The 18,987-nt window shown below is 42.0% G+C and overlaps 1 protein-coding gene across 2 annotated transcripts in view; it reads right to left on the reverse strand.

Annotated features, from left to right (window-relative positions):
- The window catches only part of Ttll7 (tubulin tyrosine ligase like 7), a 114,935-nt gene that overhangs the window by 73,038 nt on the left and 22,910 nt on the right, over window positions 1-18,987 (reverse strand). Inside the window, exons 2-5 of one of the 2 annotated variants that reach the window (XM_075981114.1) lie at window positions 5,752-5,957; window positions 5,451-5,582; window positions 3,603-3,724; window positions 2,602-2,669 (exon numbers count right to left, since the gene is read on the reverse strand). In XM_075981114.1, coding sequence (XP_075837229.1) covers window positions 2,602-2,669; window positions 3,603-3,724; window positions 5,451-5,582; window positions 5,752-5,776 — 347 coding nt within the window. In that variant the 5' untranslated portion in view covers window positions 5,777-5,957. The remainder of the gene's footprint in view (window positions 1-2,601; window positions 2,670-3,602; window positions 3,725-5,450; window positions 5,583-5,751; window positions 5,958-18,987) is intronic. The other variant, XM_075981115.1, reaches the window with a different exon arrangement.

Consider the following 18,987-nt stretch of genomic DNA (forward strand, 5'->3'; position numbering starts at 1 on the left):
TTATACTGACACTGGTTCTTGGTGCTCCAGTCCCCCAAGGCATCCACAGACAGCAGCTCCTGACTTCTATGCCAATGCTTTAGAAGTTAGCCAGTTTTCTGATAAAACCATCTGAAAGTCTGTTCCATAGAAGTTTTAGGTGAATGATCTATCCATTCAGGTGATGGTACAGCCAAGGACGTCTCCCGATAGCGCTGTATCTGCTAGAATTTGCCTATAGTGACCCCTAATGTGATGACGATGTTCGTTCTGAGGGGAAGTAGAGGTACTGAAGACAGAACACAATGCCTCCCATGCGTTAAGGAAGTGTTCCACTACTGAGCTGCAGGTTTTACTTTAAAATGGGGGCTCATTCATTGTCCAGGCAGGCCTTGAACTCACAATTCTCCTGTCTTGCCTTTCTGAATTGCTAGGATTACAAGTTTGTGATACCAGGCCTGGAAAAAAAAAGTGTTTCATTTTTGATTGATCCAAAAATATTAAGTATTTTATACTTATCAATTCTCGATTAAAATAAAAACGAAAAATGATTTTAAAAAATATATTATTAAAAGTAATGTTTTCTTTTTAACTTTTTGTTTACTAAGTGTGTGTGTGTGTATGTGTGTGTGTGTGTGTGTGTGTGTGTGTGTGTGTGTGAGAGAGAGAGAGAGAGAGAGAGAGAGAGAGAGAGAGAGAGAGAGAGAGAGCGCGCCTAGGCCTGCACCTGCGTTTTGCCTGTGCACCATGTGTGTGCCCAGTGCTGCACAGGCCAGAATGGAGCATCAGATCCTCGGGAACTGCAGTTACAGTTATGAGCTGCCATGTGGATGTTGGGACTCAAACCAGAGCTCCTCTGGAAGAGCAGCTGGTAATCAATCCTAAGAACTGAGGCATCTCTCCAGCCCTGAAGATAATACTTTCAAAAGAGACATTTTTTTTCTTTTTCTAAATGTGGTCTTTTATTATAAATGAGAATAGTCTGCAAATAAGTTTAGCCAGCATTAAAATGGAACCACAGTGGACAGAAGGCACAAAGGCAGAGACTAAACTCTGAGAGGAGAAGAGCAGAACACAAACCACTGGCAAAGCCACCGGACACCAACAGCATCAACCCATCTCAAGGACTTTCCCAAGATTTCACTTTTAAGTGATGTTGAGCTGGGGCAATAGGTCAGCAGGTAAGAGTGTAGGACTGCTCACGGAGCAAGCATACAGACATGACTTCAAAGCCCCGGAGTCTAAGTAAACAGTGAGGTGCAGCCACATAGGCCCTTAGAACCTTAGTTCTGTAGGGAAGTGGAGGCAGGAGCATCCCCAGAGCCATCCACTAGCCTAGCTCCAGGTCAGTGAGAGACCTAGTCTCTAGAAAACAAGGCAGAGATTGGGAGAGCAGGGCACACGACTTCCTCCTGTGGTCTCCAGGAGCATGCACCTGCACACACAAACATGTACACGGCACACATTCATCTGCCCCTCCCTCCTCCTCCCCTCCCCCTTCGCTAACTCCCTTTCACATGGATGTACACAGATATGCCATTACCACCATGGGCAACGAAATGATATTATTTCCAACTGCATTTGCTTAAAGTATGTTAATTCCACAACTAGGCAATCTCAATTGAAAAAAAAAGAATAATATTGACTGGTTTGATAGTTTGACTTTTTAAATAAAATTAATGCTAATGTTGTAATTTTATTGAAACACCTTTACATGTGTTTATTATATTTGACAATGACCTGAAATTAGGCTGAGATAAGGCTTTAATTAGAACTTTAAAAGGTACTATGTGGTACCTTTTTTTAACATATGCAAATACATATCTTACTTATCTCATGTACTTAAAAATTATCAGTTTTTGCAGCATAACCTAGATATAAAAATTGTTGTATGATTATAAATATTCACAGGAATAACATCAATGATAATCTTTAATAATAGACATGCCATATTAAATTTTATGAATACTCCTTTATTCAAAAATACTGTTTGCCACTAAACATTTTCAAGCCAAAAAAATCCAAGAAAGTTTAGTCAACAGAAATATAAACTGCATAAAAATTCCACTGTCTTGTCCAACAAAACATATGACTACCTGTTACCAGTATTTCCATATGAAAGATTTATTCTGATTCTCGACTTTGGAGATGAATGCAGCATCACCCTAAGTGAGTATGGGTGTGTGTGTCTATGAGCGTGTATGCACATATGTACATACATGGTTGGAAAATGTTAGATATTTAGTAGCTAAGAAACACACAGAGCATATGATGCAACAAATGACTTCTCCTGAGGTTTGACTAAAAATTGAACAAGAATTTACTTTTCTGTGTTATCAAATTGTAATGAAAAGAGTTCTTGAGATTCTGAAAACTAGTTAGGGCCCAGCTCCACTGAAAGCAGTTTGTTTGAGTTTGTGCCATTTCTCTAAATCTCAGTCACAGTGACGTCCTGTGCAAAGTTAAAAATAGAACCAGGGACCCATTAGGACTGCTCTGCCTCTGAGTGTCTCTCTCCCATCTGACTACCTCATCTGAACACAACCTTATACAAGATAATACCACCACAACCACAGGATAAACTTTGTTCAGGCCTTCTCTGTACAAGAAAATGAAGATTACTTGGTCATATTTCTTGCTAAGAAATCCTTCCTACAGATCTCCCCCATTCCTGGAAAATGGTTGATCCTCTGAAAAATAAAAAGGTAAATATTAACATTTATTGAATCAATGAATCTGTTCTTTTATACTATAACAGTGAAAAACATCCTTTGAGGATTTTGTTCTAATAAATTAAACATTATTATATAAAGGATTTTAAATTGAATAGCTAATAATTACTGTGAAATAAAAATGATGATCAGAGAATAATTCTGTAAAATTTTGAAGAAATCTGGAAAAGATTTTACAAAGATAATAAAGTTTTATTGTTCTGTGTTGGATAAATGGCAATTTAACATCCAGACTGCTTTTTGGATCCAATGCATAAATACAGACATTTATAACATAGGACTTAAAATATTTGCTTGTCAGTTCTACCACACATTCTCTGATTCTAAAGTAATGAGGAGGAGGGAATAAGAGGAGGGGAGGAGGAGGAGAGGTAGGGGAATAGGATGTGGAAATAAGAAGAGGAAGGGAGAAAGGAAAAAGAAGGGATTGGGGTACAGAGGACGGGGAGGGGACAGGAAGGAGGGGAAGAAAGAGTGGATTAGAGAAGAGGAGGGAATGGGGAGGAGGGGAAGGAGGAAGAAGAGGGAGAGAGGGGAGGATGGAGGAAGGGAAGTAAATAGCAAATGTCAATTGTCTCAGATTCCTTGTAGGCTTTTCTATTTGCTTTTCATTTCTTCCAAACACCTCTGTATTGCCCTCTAGAGATAAAAGCCAGAAGGCATGTAGGCGATACCATACAGTCTTTGTCCATCCAGACACTATCATTCCCTGTCACTCATCCTAAGGTATGACACAAAGCATCATCTTAGAGGGAATTCTTTCCTCTCAACACTCCTTTAAAGAAGTAAGCTGGCTACAGGCTATGTAGGGTCACGATGCAGCCTGGCAACAAGACAGGGTGTCCAGGGAACTCAGAACTGAAACAGGAACAACTGAAGACTACGCCCTACCTGATAGTTCTGCAGTTCTGTGATCTTCTCCTGCTGAACAGCAGCATCACACCATATAAGGTTACTCGTTTCATCTTCATCTGGAGTCTTTATAAATCCCATTTCATCTATTACTAAACGAACTGAAAGGGAATGGTTAAAATGAACGAGAGTTTAAACCTTAAAGACATCGTTGTGGAGGCGTCTGTACATACATCCATAATATTCCATTCACAGACTACCCACTACTTACAGCATAAACTCCTTATGAGTGACAGCTGTTTTATCTAGGACCAAATTATTCTCCACAGCAGCTGGGAACAGAATTAGATGGCCCAAAACACCCTTAGTGATAGTCCCTTCAGATTTACCCGAGGGTTTCGAAAATGATGTCGACACCAGGAAAACACACAGAGAGCTGAGGTAACTCTACACAGGGCCATTTGCTCTCGTGGGTTTTCCATGACCTGGAACTAGGTATAAAACTGGAAAGGTAAAAATATTCTTGACCATCGGATCTCTCGTGCGCCTTTTACCTTTTCCAGTTCAAGTTACTATTACCACAAAAGTGAGTCAGCTCTGTTTACTCGGAGGACGAACAGTGAAGCCAGATTTCCAGGAAGGATTTAGAGACTGGCTCTCTGCCGCTCCACACCCTGAGATCCTACTGAAAAATTTATTCTCGGGGTTTACTTTTGACTAAATATTACTCCTCCTTAACTGGCATGTTACAGTTAATATACGGGCATTTGTCTTTCAACAGATCTTGAGTTTACAATGAAGATGAGCTGTACAGTGGGGGTGATAGCTGACTTCCAGTGAGTTCTGAGTCCTGAAAGAAGACTGTGTTTGCATGGCGATGCTTCGGTGCTCGCTTTTCATGCTTCCTTTATCCGAGAAGTGACATGGGAAATAGTAAGGACTGTCTAGCTGACTAGCCCAGCTGCAAAACTGATAACTCGGCTATTTGCTGGAGAAAAAAACTAGCTTTATATGCAACGATGCCTGGGATGACAAGGACACCTAGAGAGGTTCTGGAACCATCTATGTGAGGGCAGCAGAATGTAGTCTGGAGTTATACTGATACCTTGTGTCATCAAGTGCACACACAAGAGGAAAGTGCCATTTTCCACTGTCACACACTGTGCCGCCATGAGATGGCCTCTCTCGGGGCTCTGCTGCTCCTGTGCCATCTGGACGCATACAGAGAGCGAGAGCAGTGGCACCTGTCCTGCGGGATTCCTCTAATAAGCTAACAGCGGAAAACAGCGCCAGGGGCAGAACGCCTGCATGAGACCAAATCTACTCCTGAGAAACAGAGACACATCCTCTGAGCCCGGACATAACTGGCGAGACCCTGATGATAAGACCAGGTGAAGAGGCAGTGATGGCGGCCGCTCAGCTGGCTACTTAAGTCATGGATCTTCATGTACTAACACCAGTAAGGCCAGATGCTTCCAGATTACATAAGGATAGTTAAAAAGATCCACACTGTATTCACAAACCTTCATAAGATCAGACAGGAATAAATCTTTCTTATGACTTTCAAAGCTCAGATAGCTGACAACATCGAACATTACCGGAAAATCCAGTGTTGGGTAGAGACCTACACATTTCTTTCTGCTAAGTTAATGGAATGCGTTTTTCTTTGTTTGAACTGCAACTTTAGAAATCCATTAGTGCCTTTTCAAAGCAGATCATCCCCCACTGCATAGGAGAGAATTCTTCCAAGCTGTCAGCAGTTTTACAGAAGTAATTTAGAAATCCATTACATAAAAGATAATCACCTCTCCCAACTCTACATCGTTTCCTATGCCAAGGCGGTTTGCCCGTCCATCATGGGAAGTGCTGGGTTCTGGAGACACTCACCAATTTCAAACTTTGTCCCAGCAACATTCGCTGTAATGACGCCCTTCTTTTTCTTTTTTCTGACTTTCCTTTTCATGGTACATTGATAAGGCAGCTCTGTACTCAGATCCAGGGGCGAGGATCCCGGAATAACTATAAAGAGAAATAGACACGGCTGTCACTAAAATAAAAACAATGTGACCACAACATTCATGTTGCCCCCAGCAAAGAAAAACGATGAATGGTGACACTTTCAAAGTTTTAATATCATGTATTCTGAACACACTCATAGCCTGTAGTATGGGCAGGTTAATCCACTTACCCCCTTCGTGAGGCAGAGACGGCATGGTCACCTATGCCAAATGAGCAAGAGCAAGAAACAGGCGCACAGTAACAAGCTCTCAGTAAATCTGGAAGTCCCACGTTCATCTAAGTAGGATATGGCCCCAAATCACAGGAAGTTCCTATCATATTATCTGGGTCAAAGTCTCAGATTTCACGACACAAAGTTTTGGGCTAGGAAGCTACCTGGAAAGGTTTAAAAACAAAGTTAGTTCAGACACAGCTTCATGATATTTCTCATGCCAATGTCATTCTTGTGAAACAACACATAATAACGAAAGCTAATTTGTTCCATCAAAACAGTATGTGTTAATCAGTTATTAACCCATACACAAAATGCCAAGTTACAGCTTTCTAGTCTGGAAGCACACAATCTAAATAGATTTGTTGTTTTAAATTATAGACCCTTAAATATACAAATTACACAAAGAAATTAAAAAATAAAATTCATTGCTGTCCATTGACCACTGAGAATCTTGAGATTTATCATAAACAGCTTAGCCTTTATTAAGCAAGCCTATGAGGGAGCTTTTTGAGCCCTGTGTTATAGAAAAGTTAACTGAGCTCAGAAAGGGCAAATGATTTTCTCTCCTTACAAAGAAAGTAAGAGGTAAATTGGAGACCGAAATGAAGTGTGCCAAAGCCAAAGTCCCCGAGCCAGGAACCCATACAATCTTCAATGCAATGCTTCACCTGTTACTGGGACGCTGCTTCTAACATGAAGCAGTGAAATGGCCACGAGGGGAGGGGCTGCTCACAGAATGAATACAGACAGTTATCCAGTTTTTCAGGGTAAGGAGGAATGGCTTCCTAAAGCAGAGTGAACCATGCCTTGGAAGAAGTTTGAGAGGCTCAAAATAGGAAGGACCATTACCAGGAGGATCTTATTTAAGAGAGAGGGACACAACGTTCTCTTAAGGAATGAGGTTTCGTGATCCGGCCGCATCCTGACAGGCCCCACAGTCTGCTCTGTGGGCATCTGCGTGTTGCAGGATCCAGGCATCCAGGTCCTAACTATGCTGACCAGCTCACACTCTCAACTCTTGGACTTCTCTCTTCCTTGAGCTCCTATGTCTCCAACCATAATGGGAAAAGACATCAAATATTCTACTAAACACAGGTGACACGGGAACTTTCGCCAAATTATCAGGGTTTTCAAAGCTCATTCAGCCACCATCCCTAATAGCAGTCCTAATTAGCAGGACGACGTCATCAAAGGGCATTTACAGCTTTATTTATTCTCTGGTATCACCTTAAAGAAAAGAAAAAGTATAATTCACTATAAAAACTAGAGAAATATTATTTATTAGAGATCCACAATGGGTAGGCAGTGCGTTAAGTATTTAAAGTGAGTAACACCGCCAGCAAGCTTTGAGCTTCAGTTCATTTTCCCACAATTTCTAGATATAGAAACCATGGTTTAAAACTGAAAACCAAGAGTTTTGACACAGTTCTGCCTAAGTGGGGATCTCATCCTTCTCGCTCTCCTATTTTTAGACATCACACTGACACTACACAGACACATAAGGAGCTGGCAAGTCTAATTTGGTACTCAGGAAGACAGGCTGTATTCTGGAAATTCACAATACCTCAAATCAAACAGGGAACTCACAATAACATCTCCAAACTGATCTCCCAGCTGGAAATGGACTAGGTCACCACTCAGAAGGAAGAAAGGAGTGACTTGAAGGTCAGTTCTGTTCTGTTTAGAAGCTCTCTGATACTGAGATTGAGTTTGGGATGTTGTGCCCAGCACCTTGTTACTGGAGTAAACAAAGGTCTTTTTACAGTAATACCTCGCTGATCCCATTAGCAGTCGGTGACAAAGTCAGGCTCCTAAAACAGACCTGCTGATTTCTGAACTTAAATTATAAAACAAACAACTTCAAAGTGCAGAGTACAAATGTTCCATGAGCCACACTGGGATCTGAAGTGTTTGAAATGCTCCTAGTCATACATAGGCTCTACTCCATCCCACTGCCGATTTGGTGGAAGTGCCTGACAAACTTCGAGGTCTTGATTGTATCTCCCCCATCTGAATTAAGTTTATTTTAGGCAAGAAATTTGAGAAAGCAGACTTTGAACAGCACTCAGGTAAGCTACTGTTATCTACTCTCCAAAAGCTGGAGGCATGATTATTGACCTAGAAAATACTTTAAGCCAATGGTTTCTCACCAGAAATCAAAACACTCTGAACATCAGTGCCTGAGAACTCTTCCCTGCTCTACCTATCGCTTTAAAATCTAAGGAAGCAGCTACTTCAGCCTTTAATCGTGTTGAGGGATTCATTCCCCCTTCTTCTGGTCTATCGTGGGGTTCATTATTTGTTTCTCATCAAAGCCACCCATCTAGAAGGTGAGTTCCCAAAAGAACGAGCTTTCTTCAGTCTTGCTCATGACTGCATTCCCAGAACCAGAGCCTGGCAGTGCTCAGTATTCACCTGTGACTAAGTTAATGGGTGCTCTGGCTCAGGGACATCCTCTGAAATAGGGCTTGAAGAGGTCAGCAGGTCACAGAAGTTTCCTCACACACAAAAGTATGTGACCCTTTTTGCTCAAGTGAATATATTAGGGGGCTTTGGTTTCTACTGATTACTTCAAAAGACTGAACCATGATAAATGTGTGTTAACTTATGTTAAGGTTAGTTGTCACATCATTGGTGTGTGGAGGAGCTCAAGTATGTAGAAGAGCTCAGGTGTGTGGAGGACTCTGGTGTGGGGGGAAGCTCAGGTATGTGGAGAAGCTCTGGGATGTGGAGGAGCTCAGGGGTGTGGAGGAGCTCAGGTGTGTATAGGACTTGAGTGTGTGGAGAAGATCATGTGTGTGGAAGATCTCAGGGTTGTGGAGGAGCTCAGGTGTGTGGAGAAGCTCAGAGGTGTGGAGGAACTCAGGTGTGTGGAGAAGCTCAGAGGTGTGGAGGAGCTCATGTGTGTGTAGGAGCTCATGTGTGTGGAGGAGCTCAGAGGTGTGGAGGAACTCAGGTGTGTGGAGGAGCTCAGGTGTGTGGAGAAACTCAGAGGTGTGGAGGAGCTCAGGGGTGTGGAGGAGCTCACGTATGAGGAGGAACTCAGGTGAGTGTGGGGGAGCTCAGGAGCTCACACGGGTTTTGGCTTCTATATCTTCCTTCTTCTCAAGAGGTATCAGACTTGGTGTTTATTCTTCCCATGCTGCTCTTAATACATTTTTTCTTTCTTATGTATCAGTTTCTATGCAATATCTAAGTGTGTATAATTTATATAGTTTTAAACTATGTCAATAATATACTATATATTCTTGGGCTGTTTTCTAAACTTTGAACTTTTGTGTGATTCATCTAGTTCCATATCTTTTCATTAAGAAGTACCACAGTGGAAATCACCCTCGGAGCTTAGTCAAGATCTTACTTTAATGGCAATGCAAAGCCCCTAAAGGACTTCTCATAGATTACACTGCCTGTGTGAAGAAAACAGGAGAAATAGTGTGAGGAAGATATTTTGAAGGTTCATGGCATGGAAAATGAGAGCTTGGCCACAGGAAGCCCCACATATACATAGAGAATACTGCTACAGCCGTCAGGCTTGGTGATCAGAAAAGAAGTGGATTTCAAGATGGATGGCTTGGAGAATTGGGAGGAAGCTAACACCATGCATCAAAAGACCTGCAGAAAGAAAATCCAACCCCAGGAGTTAAGTCAACATTTGCAGAAAAATGTGAATGAATAAAGACTAGAAAATAAATAAGATTCATAATTAAAGGTAAGACAAGAAGCTGCAGAGATGGTTCAGTGGCTAAGCTATTTACTGCTCTTGCAGAGGACCCAGGTTTGCTTCCCAAAACCTACATAGCTGCTCCCAACTGTCCAATCCCAGATCCAGGAGGCTCCAGTGAGATCTTTTGGCCCCTGCAGACACTGCACACATGCGATGCAGAGACATTCATGTAGGCAAGACACTCATACACATAAAATAAAAATGAATCTTTTTTAAAAAACACAAAAGATTCCTTCCATAGTCTAACTGATCCAATTTCTCTGTTTCTGCCAAAAAGTGACAATATATACAGCTGTATAACTGGCAAACAACAGATGATGTCACCCTAACTGTTCTCCTAACAATAGTGTATTGAACCTCTTCATTGTGTGTTCAGATTCAAAAAGTTTGGAGAAGCTGCTTGCTTCCTAAACATAAGAACTCTTGTGTCCCATCCCCAGGCTGGCTATCCTCCCCGAACCTAGAGCTGGCTGTGCAGGATGTTACTGACCTGAAAGAACTATTTCATCAGACACTTCTAGAAAGCCGGTAAGAGCCAAGCGTGAGTAACGAATCAAAGAACCATTTATTCATTCTGGTAACAGAACTAACATTGACCTGAGGCAATAGTAGCTCCACTGATTCACTATTATTTGCTTTTCAGATTTCCATAGCTTGCTCGGCATCTGTTCAATGTTTATGGCTAAATAACGTCACCCAAATGCAATATTCACAGAGATCTGTGGAGTTTCTCATCCTTAGAATTTAGCCTACTGTGACATGAAGAAACTGTAGGCACTGCTAACACAGCATACCTGGAAGGCATCTTCTTTTATTAATATTTATATTTCCACTATGTGACACAATAAAAAAAACCATAAACCTCATTCAGCAAGTGCGTAATTGAATAAAGCTCAAATCAAATAACAGAGCTATTTAAGTAGCAGACGAAAGCATTATTTCATAACATCTTAAATGCTTAAGTAGTGTCAAAAGCCCCTTTGGACATGTTATCCAAGAATATAATATTGTGTCTTAAATAGTTCTCAAACCACCCTAAAGGGGAGAAAAAGAAGTTTCACTCGCTCTCTCGGAATAACATACGATACTAGTCAAGGTTTACATATCTCACTGACCTCTGTCTACCCATTTCATGACGCACACACACAAACACACACTAAATTTACCTGATGTCCTTGCATCTATGCACACACGCACATACATACGTACTCACAGTTAAGAATCTAAGACATCCTCAATGTACCAGCATACACTTTGCTACATAAAGACCTCTTGTTCTGAGATTCTTGGTGGGATTGAGGGCCCTTTGCACCCAGCTCTCCCAGCCCCCGAACCTGCAGTGGAAGGTGAAACAGAAATCCAGAAGCAAGTGGAGAGTTTCCACTATAGTCAGTTCTCTGTTCTTTACCAGAAAGTTCGCAATAGATACCAACCTGTGCATCTGCCTCCCAGGTGAGCAGATGACATCACAGTGGGGCCATGTGATGCTAGCATAGTTCTCAATGTTCAAAACTTAACTCTTCAATATTGTTCATAAACCTGGGGGTTCCTCTGACACTCCATGGCTTGATAAAGTGTGTAACAACATAGCCAGACATCAAAAAGACACAACAAAATCCTCCTTGGTTCTCCATTTGAATTCTTTGTTTGTATTTATTCCATGTACACGCATTACCAATTCTAGGGTATATGTTAGTTTAATGCTTATGCTCCTATCCATGTTTATGAATTATTAAATGTATTAAATTCATTAAACTAATAATCATGACAAGGCATGACTGCAATCCAGGCATATAGAAGACTGAAGCAGGAGGATATTGAATTCAAGGCCAGTCTTGGCTGCACTGTAAGACCCTGAACAGCTAAAGAAGCCCTCTTTACCATCCATATTAGTCAAACAGTTAATGGATAGGGAAGACTCTGTCCCCCATCTGAGATAACTCATTAAATTGTCCTTCCTAAACAACCATGGAGTGAGTTTTGGGGGGTAGAAATTAGTAAAGTGCCTGATTAAATAACTAAATTTACCTGATGTCCTTGCAGGTGTATGTGGCCATATGATTCTAAACGAATAGGCATTGAGGAATCAATAGGGCAGGGGGAAGGAAGTGAGTGGAAGGGGCTTCCCAACTGAAAGAGAAATAGTCCTTCAGTGGACTCTCCCTTGTTTGCTCCCATTTCTTGGGAGCACATGTGATTGTAGCTGATGTGTAGTTCCCAGCAACTGGGGTTTCCTCTTGGAATTGCTGTATCTGTTGGAAAGTAGACATCTGTCTTGTTTGGGCCACTGGTGCTTTAATTTTCTGTCACCACCAGCTAACTAAACCTCTTGATGTATGAATCTGTTACTCCTACAGCTACTATTGACACACCATGTGTAGAGAGGTGGCTCAGTAGTTGGGAACCGCTGTGGAATAATCCTTTCGTACTCTGTGAATATGCATTATACTCTTGTTGGTGCAATAAAGAGTCAGCTGGCCAATAGCTGGGCTGGTGTAGGAGGTTCTTCTGTTTGTATGTTGCTTTCATTGGTTGAATAAAGAGACTGCCTTGGCCTTTTGACAGGGCAGCCCTTAGGACTGGAGAGGGATGGGGGAGGGTGAGTGAGAATGCGGGAGGAAAGTGGGAAGTGGATATTTTGATTGGTATTATTTATAAAATAATAAAAACAAATAAATAAATAAACATTTCGACCTCTGAAAAAAATAAAATAAAATGATGCTCCAAGAAAAACAAAACTCTCTAAGTTTAAGCTGGAGAAATGGCTCAACAGTCAAGAGCACTTGCTCATCTTCCAGAGAACCAGGATTTGGTTCCCAGCTCACAAGAGTCTACAACTCTAGGTCCAGGGGATCCTATGCCCTCTTCTGACCTCTGTGGGCCCTGCACTCACATATGCTCTTGCATACACACAAGCCAACACTCATACACATGAAATAAAAACAAATAAATCTTATTATAACCACTCTCTCTAGCAATTCAATCTTTGCCACAGAACTAGTCCTTTTATAGACACACGAAGGGAAAGGGATATTTTTATCCTTCAAAATAAACAGGGATGGAATGCAAAATAGAACTGGAGCACACAGTGAGCCGGGGCACAATAATAAGTTCTCCATAGATACACTCAAATCATGAGCATCTATTTTCTCAATGATTCCCTCCCTTGGCCATTTCCTTCCCTGATCACATTCAGTCAATTGACACTGTAAAGTTATTAGGTCACATAAGGCATTGAATCAATAATCTGTTCAAAACCTTACTGCCCCTTATTTTATATCAAACATTTCATTAGTGTGCCAGTTAGTTTTATGACAAGGTGACACAAGCTGTGGTCATAAGAGTGGATGTAACCTTGACTGAGAAAGTGTCTCCATAAAACTGGACTCTAGGCAAGCCGGTAGTGTATTTCCTTAATTAGTGACTGATGGGGGAGGGCTCAGTCAATTGTGGCTGGGGCCACCCCTAGCCTGGTCCAGGGCTCTATAAGAAAACAGGCTGAGCAGGCCCTGTGGTGCAAGTCAGCAAGAGTACCATGGCCTCTGCATAAGTTTCTGCTTCCAGTATCCTGCCCTGTTTGGGTTCCTAGCCTGAAGTCCTTCAAACAAGTGTAAGCCAAATAGAACTTTTCCTCCTCAACTTGCTTCTGGTCATAATGTTTCAAAATGACAATAGAAACCACAACTAAGGCAAGTTCTCCCTAATTTATTAGGGACTCAAGCAAGTAAAATAGATGTCTTCTATTTCACCATGCTCATATATATGTGGGAAAGTTATTTAGCTTGGACCATCTTACAAATAAAACTTCCTTCAAAGTCCATGACATTGGCTATTCATATCAACCCAAAGTATGCTGAAGAATGACAGTCAACACTAGACAACTACATAACCAGATGTAACCATATATTCATAGTATGCACATCAGGAATACAAATTAAACACAATATTCAATCAACAAGGCTGATTTTCAATTCTGCTACGTGGGATTGGAATTTACCATTTTTAAAATCTTAACGCAATATCTAGAACTATCCACTATACAAGCCCCACTAGGAAACAATGAGAACTCTTTAGGACAGTTTTGTTTTTTTAAAATTTATTTATTTATTAAAGATTTCTGCCTCTTCCCCGCCACCGCCTCCCATTTCCCTCCCCCTCCCCCAATCAAGTCCCCCTCCCTCATCAGCTCAAAGAGCAATCAGGGTTCCCTACCCTGTAGGAAATCCAAGGACCACCCACCTCCATCCAGGTCTAGTAAGGTGAGTATCCAAACTGCCTAGGCTCCCCCAAAGCCAGTACATGCAGTAGGATCAAAAACCCATTGCCATTGTTCTTGAGTTCTCAGTAGTCCTCATTGTCCACTATGTTCAGCAAGTCCAGTTTTATCCCATGCTTTTTCAGACCCAAGCCAGCTGGCCTTGGTGGGTTCCCGATAGAACATCCCCATTGTCTCAGTGTGTGGGTGCACCCCTCGCGGTCTTTAGGACAGTTTTGAATAATGAAGTGCCAATCACATCCATTCCAGTCTCGATCTGGCTTGGATGGCCACACCATATTACTAGAACTTATACTCAAATCTTACATATTTTATTATTTGTATGCATATGTGTGTGCACATGGGTTTGCACACAGGGTTGTGCTCATGGAGGACAGAAGAGGTGATATGATTCCATGGAGTTGGAATCACAGGTGGACTTGAAATGACTGACCTAGGTACTCAAAATTTAACTTTGGTCCTTTGAAAGATCAATACACACCTTTAACCACTTAGCCATCTCTCCAGTCTTTCAGATACTATCTTCAGAGAACTTAATCTGTTTTCAGTCAATTCATTGGGCAGAAAAGACTGTTAATAACATAGAAAAGATGAACCTTACAACAATGTACATTTAGTGTGTAATTTCAATGCCCTCCATACATTACTATTATCTGCTATTCGATTACTTGAGCATTTCATTTGAATCTCTTCATTGAACCACTCACTAGAGTATAAGCCTCTTAGAAGCAAATATAGACATTCTGCACTCTCCGCAGAACTTGGCACTATACTCTGCATCCAGAAGTTCCAAATCATTCTACAGGAAATAATGCATTTCACCTAGTACAATGGAAACTCCAAACAGTCTATGAGGATGGCCCTTGCTTAGAGACCTAGCAATAGAGGATACAAAGCCTGAATTGGACATCTCTGGTAATCGGGCAAAAATTCTAGATAAGGGATTGGAACTAACCTAGCCACAAACCCTTTGACCTATAATCCTATAATTTGTACGTCCTGCACAATGTATTGGGGGTAAAGATGATACAGTAATTGTGGGAATGACAAAAAAAATTTTCAGGCCCTTCTAATTCTTTCTCATCAGCTGACAAATTCACCTACAGTTAAGAAGGCGATCAAAGATGGCATAGAGCGAACCAGGAGGTGAGTAACCAACTCCCCAGCAAGACCATGATGGGTACACCCACTGAAACAGTCTACCTGAGCTAAAGGGAGCTCACCAATGTCAGCCTGAATGGGAAGGAACAAGCATAGGACCAAACTAGTCCCTCTGAACGTGGTTGAGAGTTACATGGCTGGGGCAGACTGAGGGGCCACTGGCAATGACACCGGGATTCATCCCTACTGCAAGGGAGCAATCCTGACATGGTTATCACCATCAATTCATACACATCGAAAACAACAGCACTGATAGCAGTTACTACAGAGAAAACCCCATACCAACACAGAACAAGAACATATCCCTGAATACCCCCAAATGTAAACTTACTCCCTTTCTCCATGCCTGCCTCCCCCTACCCTTCCTTTCATGCTTCCCTCTTTCTCTTTCTTTTAGACCACCCCATTACATAGCCCCAAAGCTGTTCTCAGACTGGAAATACTCCCACTTGGGCCTCCCAAATGCTGGAATTCTACGCATCACCCTCACCCTTAGGCTGCACCATCCACTCCTCATAGCCAAGTCAGACAATATGAATCACAGAATGACTCAAAAGAATCTGTCCTCTAAGGGGAAGACATTTAAGAGAATGTCTTAACCAGTTTGTCTTATATTTTCCTTTTTTGAATGCATAGAAATAGTACAAAGTAAGAGCTGTCCTTAAAGTCACTTCCAGTGTGTATAAAATAAAAGGAAGGACTTTTAAAAGCACTTTTGCATGTTTGAACTGCACAAGTTTTGTTTTCTCGAGTAAATGAGGTAACGGTGTGTCTAGCAAGGAAATTTTATCTTGGCTGGAAAATGGCGGCTTACCGGCTATCACTATTTCTAGTGTAAAAAATTAATGAGAGCAACAGCTCCTTTAAGCCCTGAGGTTCTCATTCCGCATCCAGCATCATAATTCCCTGCAGAACCAGCTTGCTGGGCAACGCCCTCCAGGTGAGAAGAGTGTGTGTGACTCACGCCATGCCTCAGCCCTGGGCTAGGGTGAGGCCCTCAGCCCTCGTGCGGCCTGACCTTGACAAGGTGAGCTCAAGAGCACAGATCTGAGGCTGCAGAGCAAGAGCATCAGCACCACAGCGGCTCAGGGCAGGAGACTGACAGACCCTGAAATCCTCGCTCACAGCCAGTCTAATGCCGACAATCCGTACCGTGCATATGGGCACTCAAGCCTGAAAGAGCGCAACTCGGATTGCTTCTAGTTTAGACATCCTAACAACGTTGATTCTGGAGAAAAAGTAAAGGAAAACAAAAGCTAGCCACTCACCATCTACAGAGGGCTTCTAACTCACTTCTCCCTCAAAATACCGCTTTATAAAATTCTGACTAAAATTGGATCCAAACAATGCTGGAAAGCATTGTTAGCTGTTGTTCTTGATTTTAAAAAAGTGACAAAATTTCACAAAACCTTGCAAACCAACTGCTTCAGTTCTGAAAAATAGCCTGTACTATATGAGGGGAGAAGCTTTTATGGGCAATTGCTGTGCTTGGGGGTAAGAGATAGAATTGGCATTGTAGCCCAAGGCAGTCCCTACAGCACCATTCCCCAGAGACATCAGCCAATCAATGCCACAGGCCCCTGGGTGGGAGTCATGATAACCAGCACCATTGGTGCTGAAGGAGACTGTCTGAGCTGGAAGCAAAGTATAAAACAGCACCATGCCCTTGGTTCCGTCGCAACAGTAACAACCATAAGGGGCAATATGAAGGTCAATGCCACAGCTGCTTATAGCTCAGATCCCAGGTGGCATCGGTATTGGCCATGAAACATGAGTCCTGAGTAGCAGCTCTCTTGTCTCCCAAATGAGCTTCCCTGACATTTTTTTTCCTCCCCTTATCGTCCACACAACCTCTGCTCCTCACTCGCTCACCAAAACAAGCATTTTAAGCATAATAAGTCCGGTGTAAATTGTCTGTGATCAATGGTTTCAGTGGAGAAGTCACTCTGGCTAACCAGGGGTCCATTTTATTTACTTCTTGGTTTTTAGTAGTTAATGTTAGGAAACAGCTGAATTCCAGGCCAAAGCAGATTTTATTTCAAGCATAATATATGCACATATATGAATATGTACTATGTTCACTGGAAGACTCAGAGACTCTTTTTAGTTACTTGTTTCATTATTGCGACAAAATGCCCAACAAAAGCAAATTAATGATGAAAGAACTGAGTCTGGTTCCTAGTTTGAGGGCATAGTCCATCACGACGAGTGAGTCATAGCTGTAGGAGCTTGCAGCCAGTTGGTAACACCAATCTACAGTCAGGAAGCTGTTCACGATGAATGCTGTGGCTGAGCTAACGCTCCCATGGAATGGCGGCGCCCACAGCTGAAGCAAACCTTTGCCCCTCAATTAATTTAATTGAGATAATCCTTCCTAGCAAGCCTGGGGCATTGTCTCCTAAGTGATTCTAGATGCTCAAAGTTGACTGTCAATATTAACCATCACAACCAGCTAGAATAGGAGCCTGGGATGCTACCACTTCTTTTGATTCTTATAACACTGGGGTTGGGAGCTGACTCATCTTTCCTACGCACAGGTTCTCCATTGTTATCGTCCCATGCAGGCCTCATCTGAGGTTGCGAAGGAAAAACAGGACTTCATAAACCTAGTGCACACAACTGTTAAGTGATGTTCTCCTATGCCACGTGAGGAGCCGAGTTGCAGGAGGAGCATTAGTAACAGGCATTAAGGTTGTTTAAAGGCGGTCCTCACTTTATTCTTTGTGGATGTTGCTTGTTGAAACAAAGCTTTGCTTTGTAGTCTGGGCAGAGCCTCAGCTTGGCTGCAGTCCTCGTACCTCAGCCCCCTGGGTCCTGGGATTACAAGCATAAACCACCATTGCCAGCTCCTGTCCTTTCTTACTGTTTTATTTATTATATTTTACTTAAAATCCATGCAACTTATTCTTCTTAAAGATGTTAATAAGGACTGGGCACATTTATTTCAGGACCAACTCTTTACTCTCGGGAGAAGACCATTCATGCTTATAATATAAAATAGGAAAAAGAATATGAAAAAAGAATTTTTCCTTTGACTAACACACATCTGCACAATGTAGCACTCTAGAAATACGTCTTCTTTAATGTGTGTGTGTGTGTGTATGTGTGTATGTATGTATGTGTGTGTTGCTTGCATGTATTTTTGTGTACCAGATGCATGCCGGGTGCCCACAAAGGCCAAAAAAGGGTGTTGGATCTCCTAGAACTGTGGTTTCATATGTGAGCCATCATGAGAGTGCTGGGAGTGAAACCTGGATTCTCTAGAAGAGGATCAAGTGCTTTTAACTGACTAGCTATCTTTCCACCATGAATATTTCTTTAAATTTTATCATTTTAAACTGTAGTAATAAGGAGCGGCGGTGGGGCTGCGTCCCCAACACCCCAGCCGCCTGCCCGGCTAGCTTACGCCCCGAAATAATTACACAGACACTGTATTCTTTTAATCACTGCTTGGCCCTTAGCTCTAGCCCTTACTGGCTAATTCTGATATCCCAATCAACCCATCTCTAATAATCTGTGAGCACCGGTCTTACCGGGAAGATTCTAGCCTAAGTCCATCCTGGGTCGGAGCTGGGGCATGGCATCTCTCTGAAGCGTCTGCTCCAGAGAGGAGAGCTGCGGAGTCTGACCTCACTTCCTCTTCCTCCCAGCGTTTTGTTCTGTCTACTCCTCCCACCTATCTTCTAACCAATGAAATGGGCCAAGGCAGTTCCTTTATTAGCCAATGACCTTACTCCATCATTTCCCCTTTTTCGGTTTAAACAAAAAAAAAAAGGCTTTAACTTTAACATAGCAAAATTACATATAAAACAGTTATCAATAAAAGTTACAATAATCTTTATCATAACTAAGGAAAACTATAACTAACTATTCTTAACTCCATCAAAGACTCCAGAAAGATACAATACTACATAAACAAACAAGAAAAAAGCAACTTTTAAAACTCTAGAAATGACAGAGACATCTAGCTGCCTGGACAGTCACCCAAAGTTTCTCTGTACCGTTGGGGCATCCATCTTCAGCCTTCAGG

This window comes from Microtus pennsylvanicus, chromosome 7, assembly GCF_037038515.1.
Source record: "Microtus pennsylvanicus isolate mMicPen1 chromosome 7, mMicPen1.hap1, whole genome shotgun sequence".
Lineage (NCBI taxonomy): Eukaryota > Metazoa > Chordata > Mammalia > Rodentia > Cricetidae > Microtus > Microtus pennsylvanicus.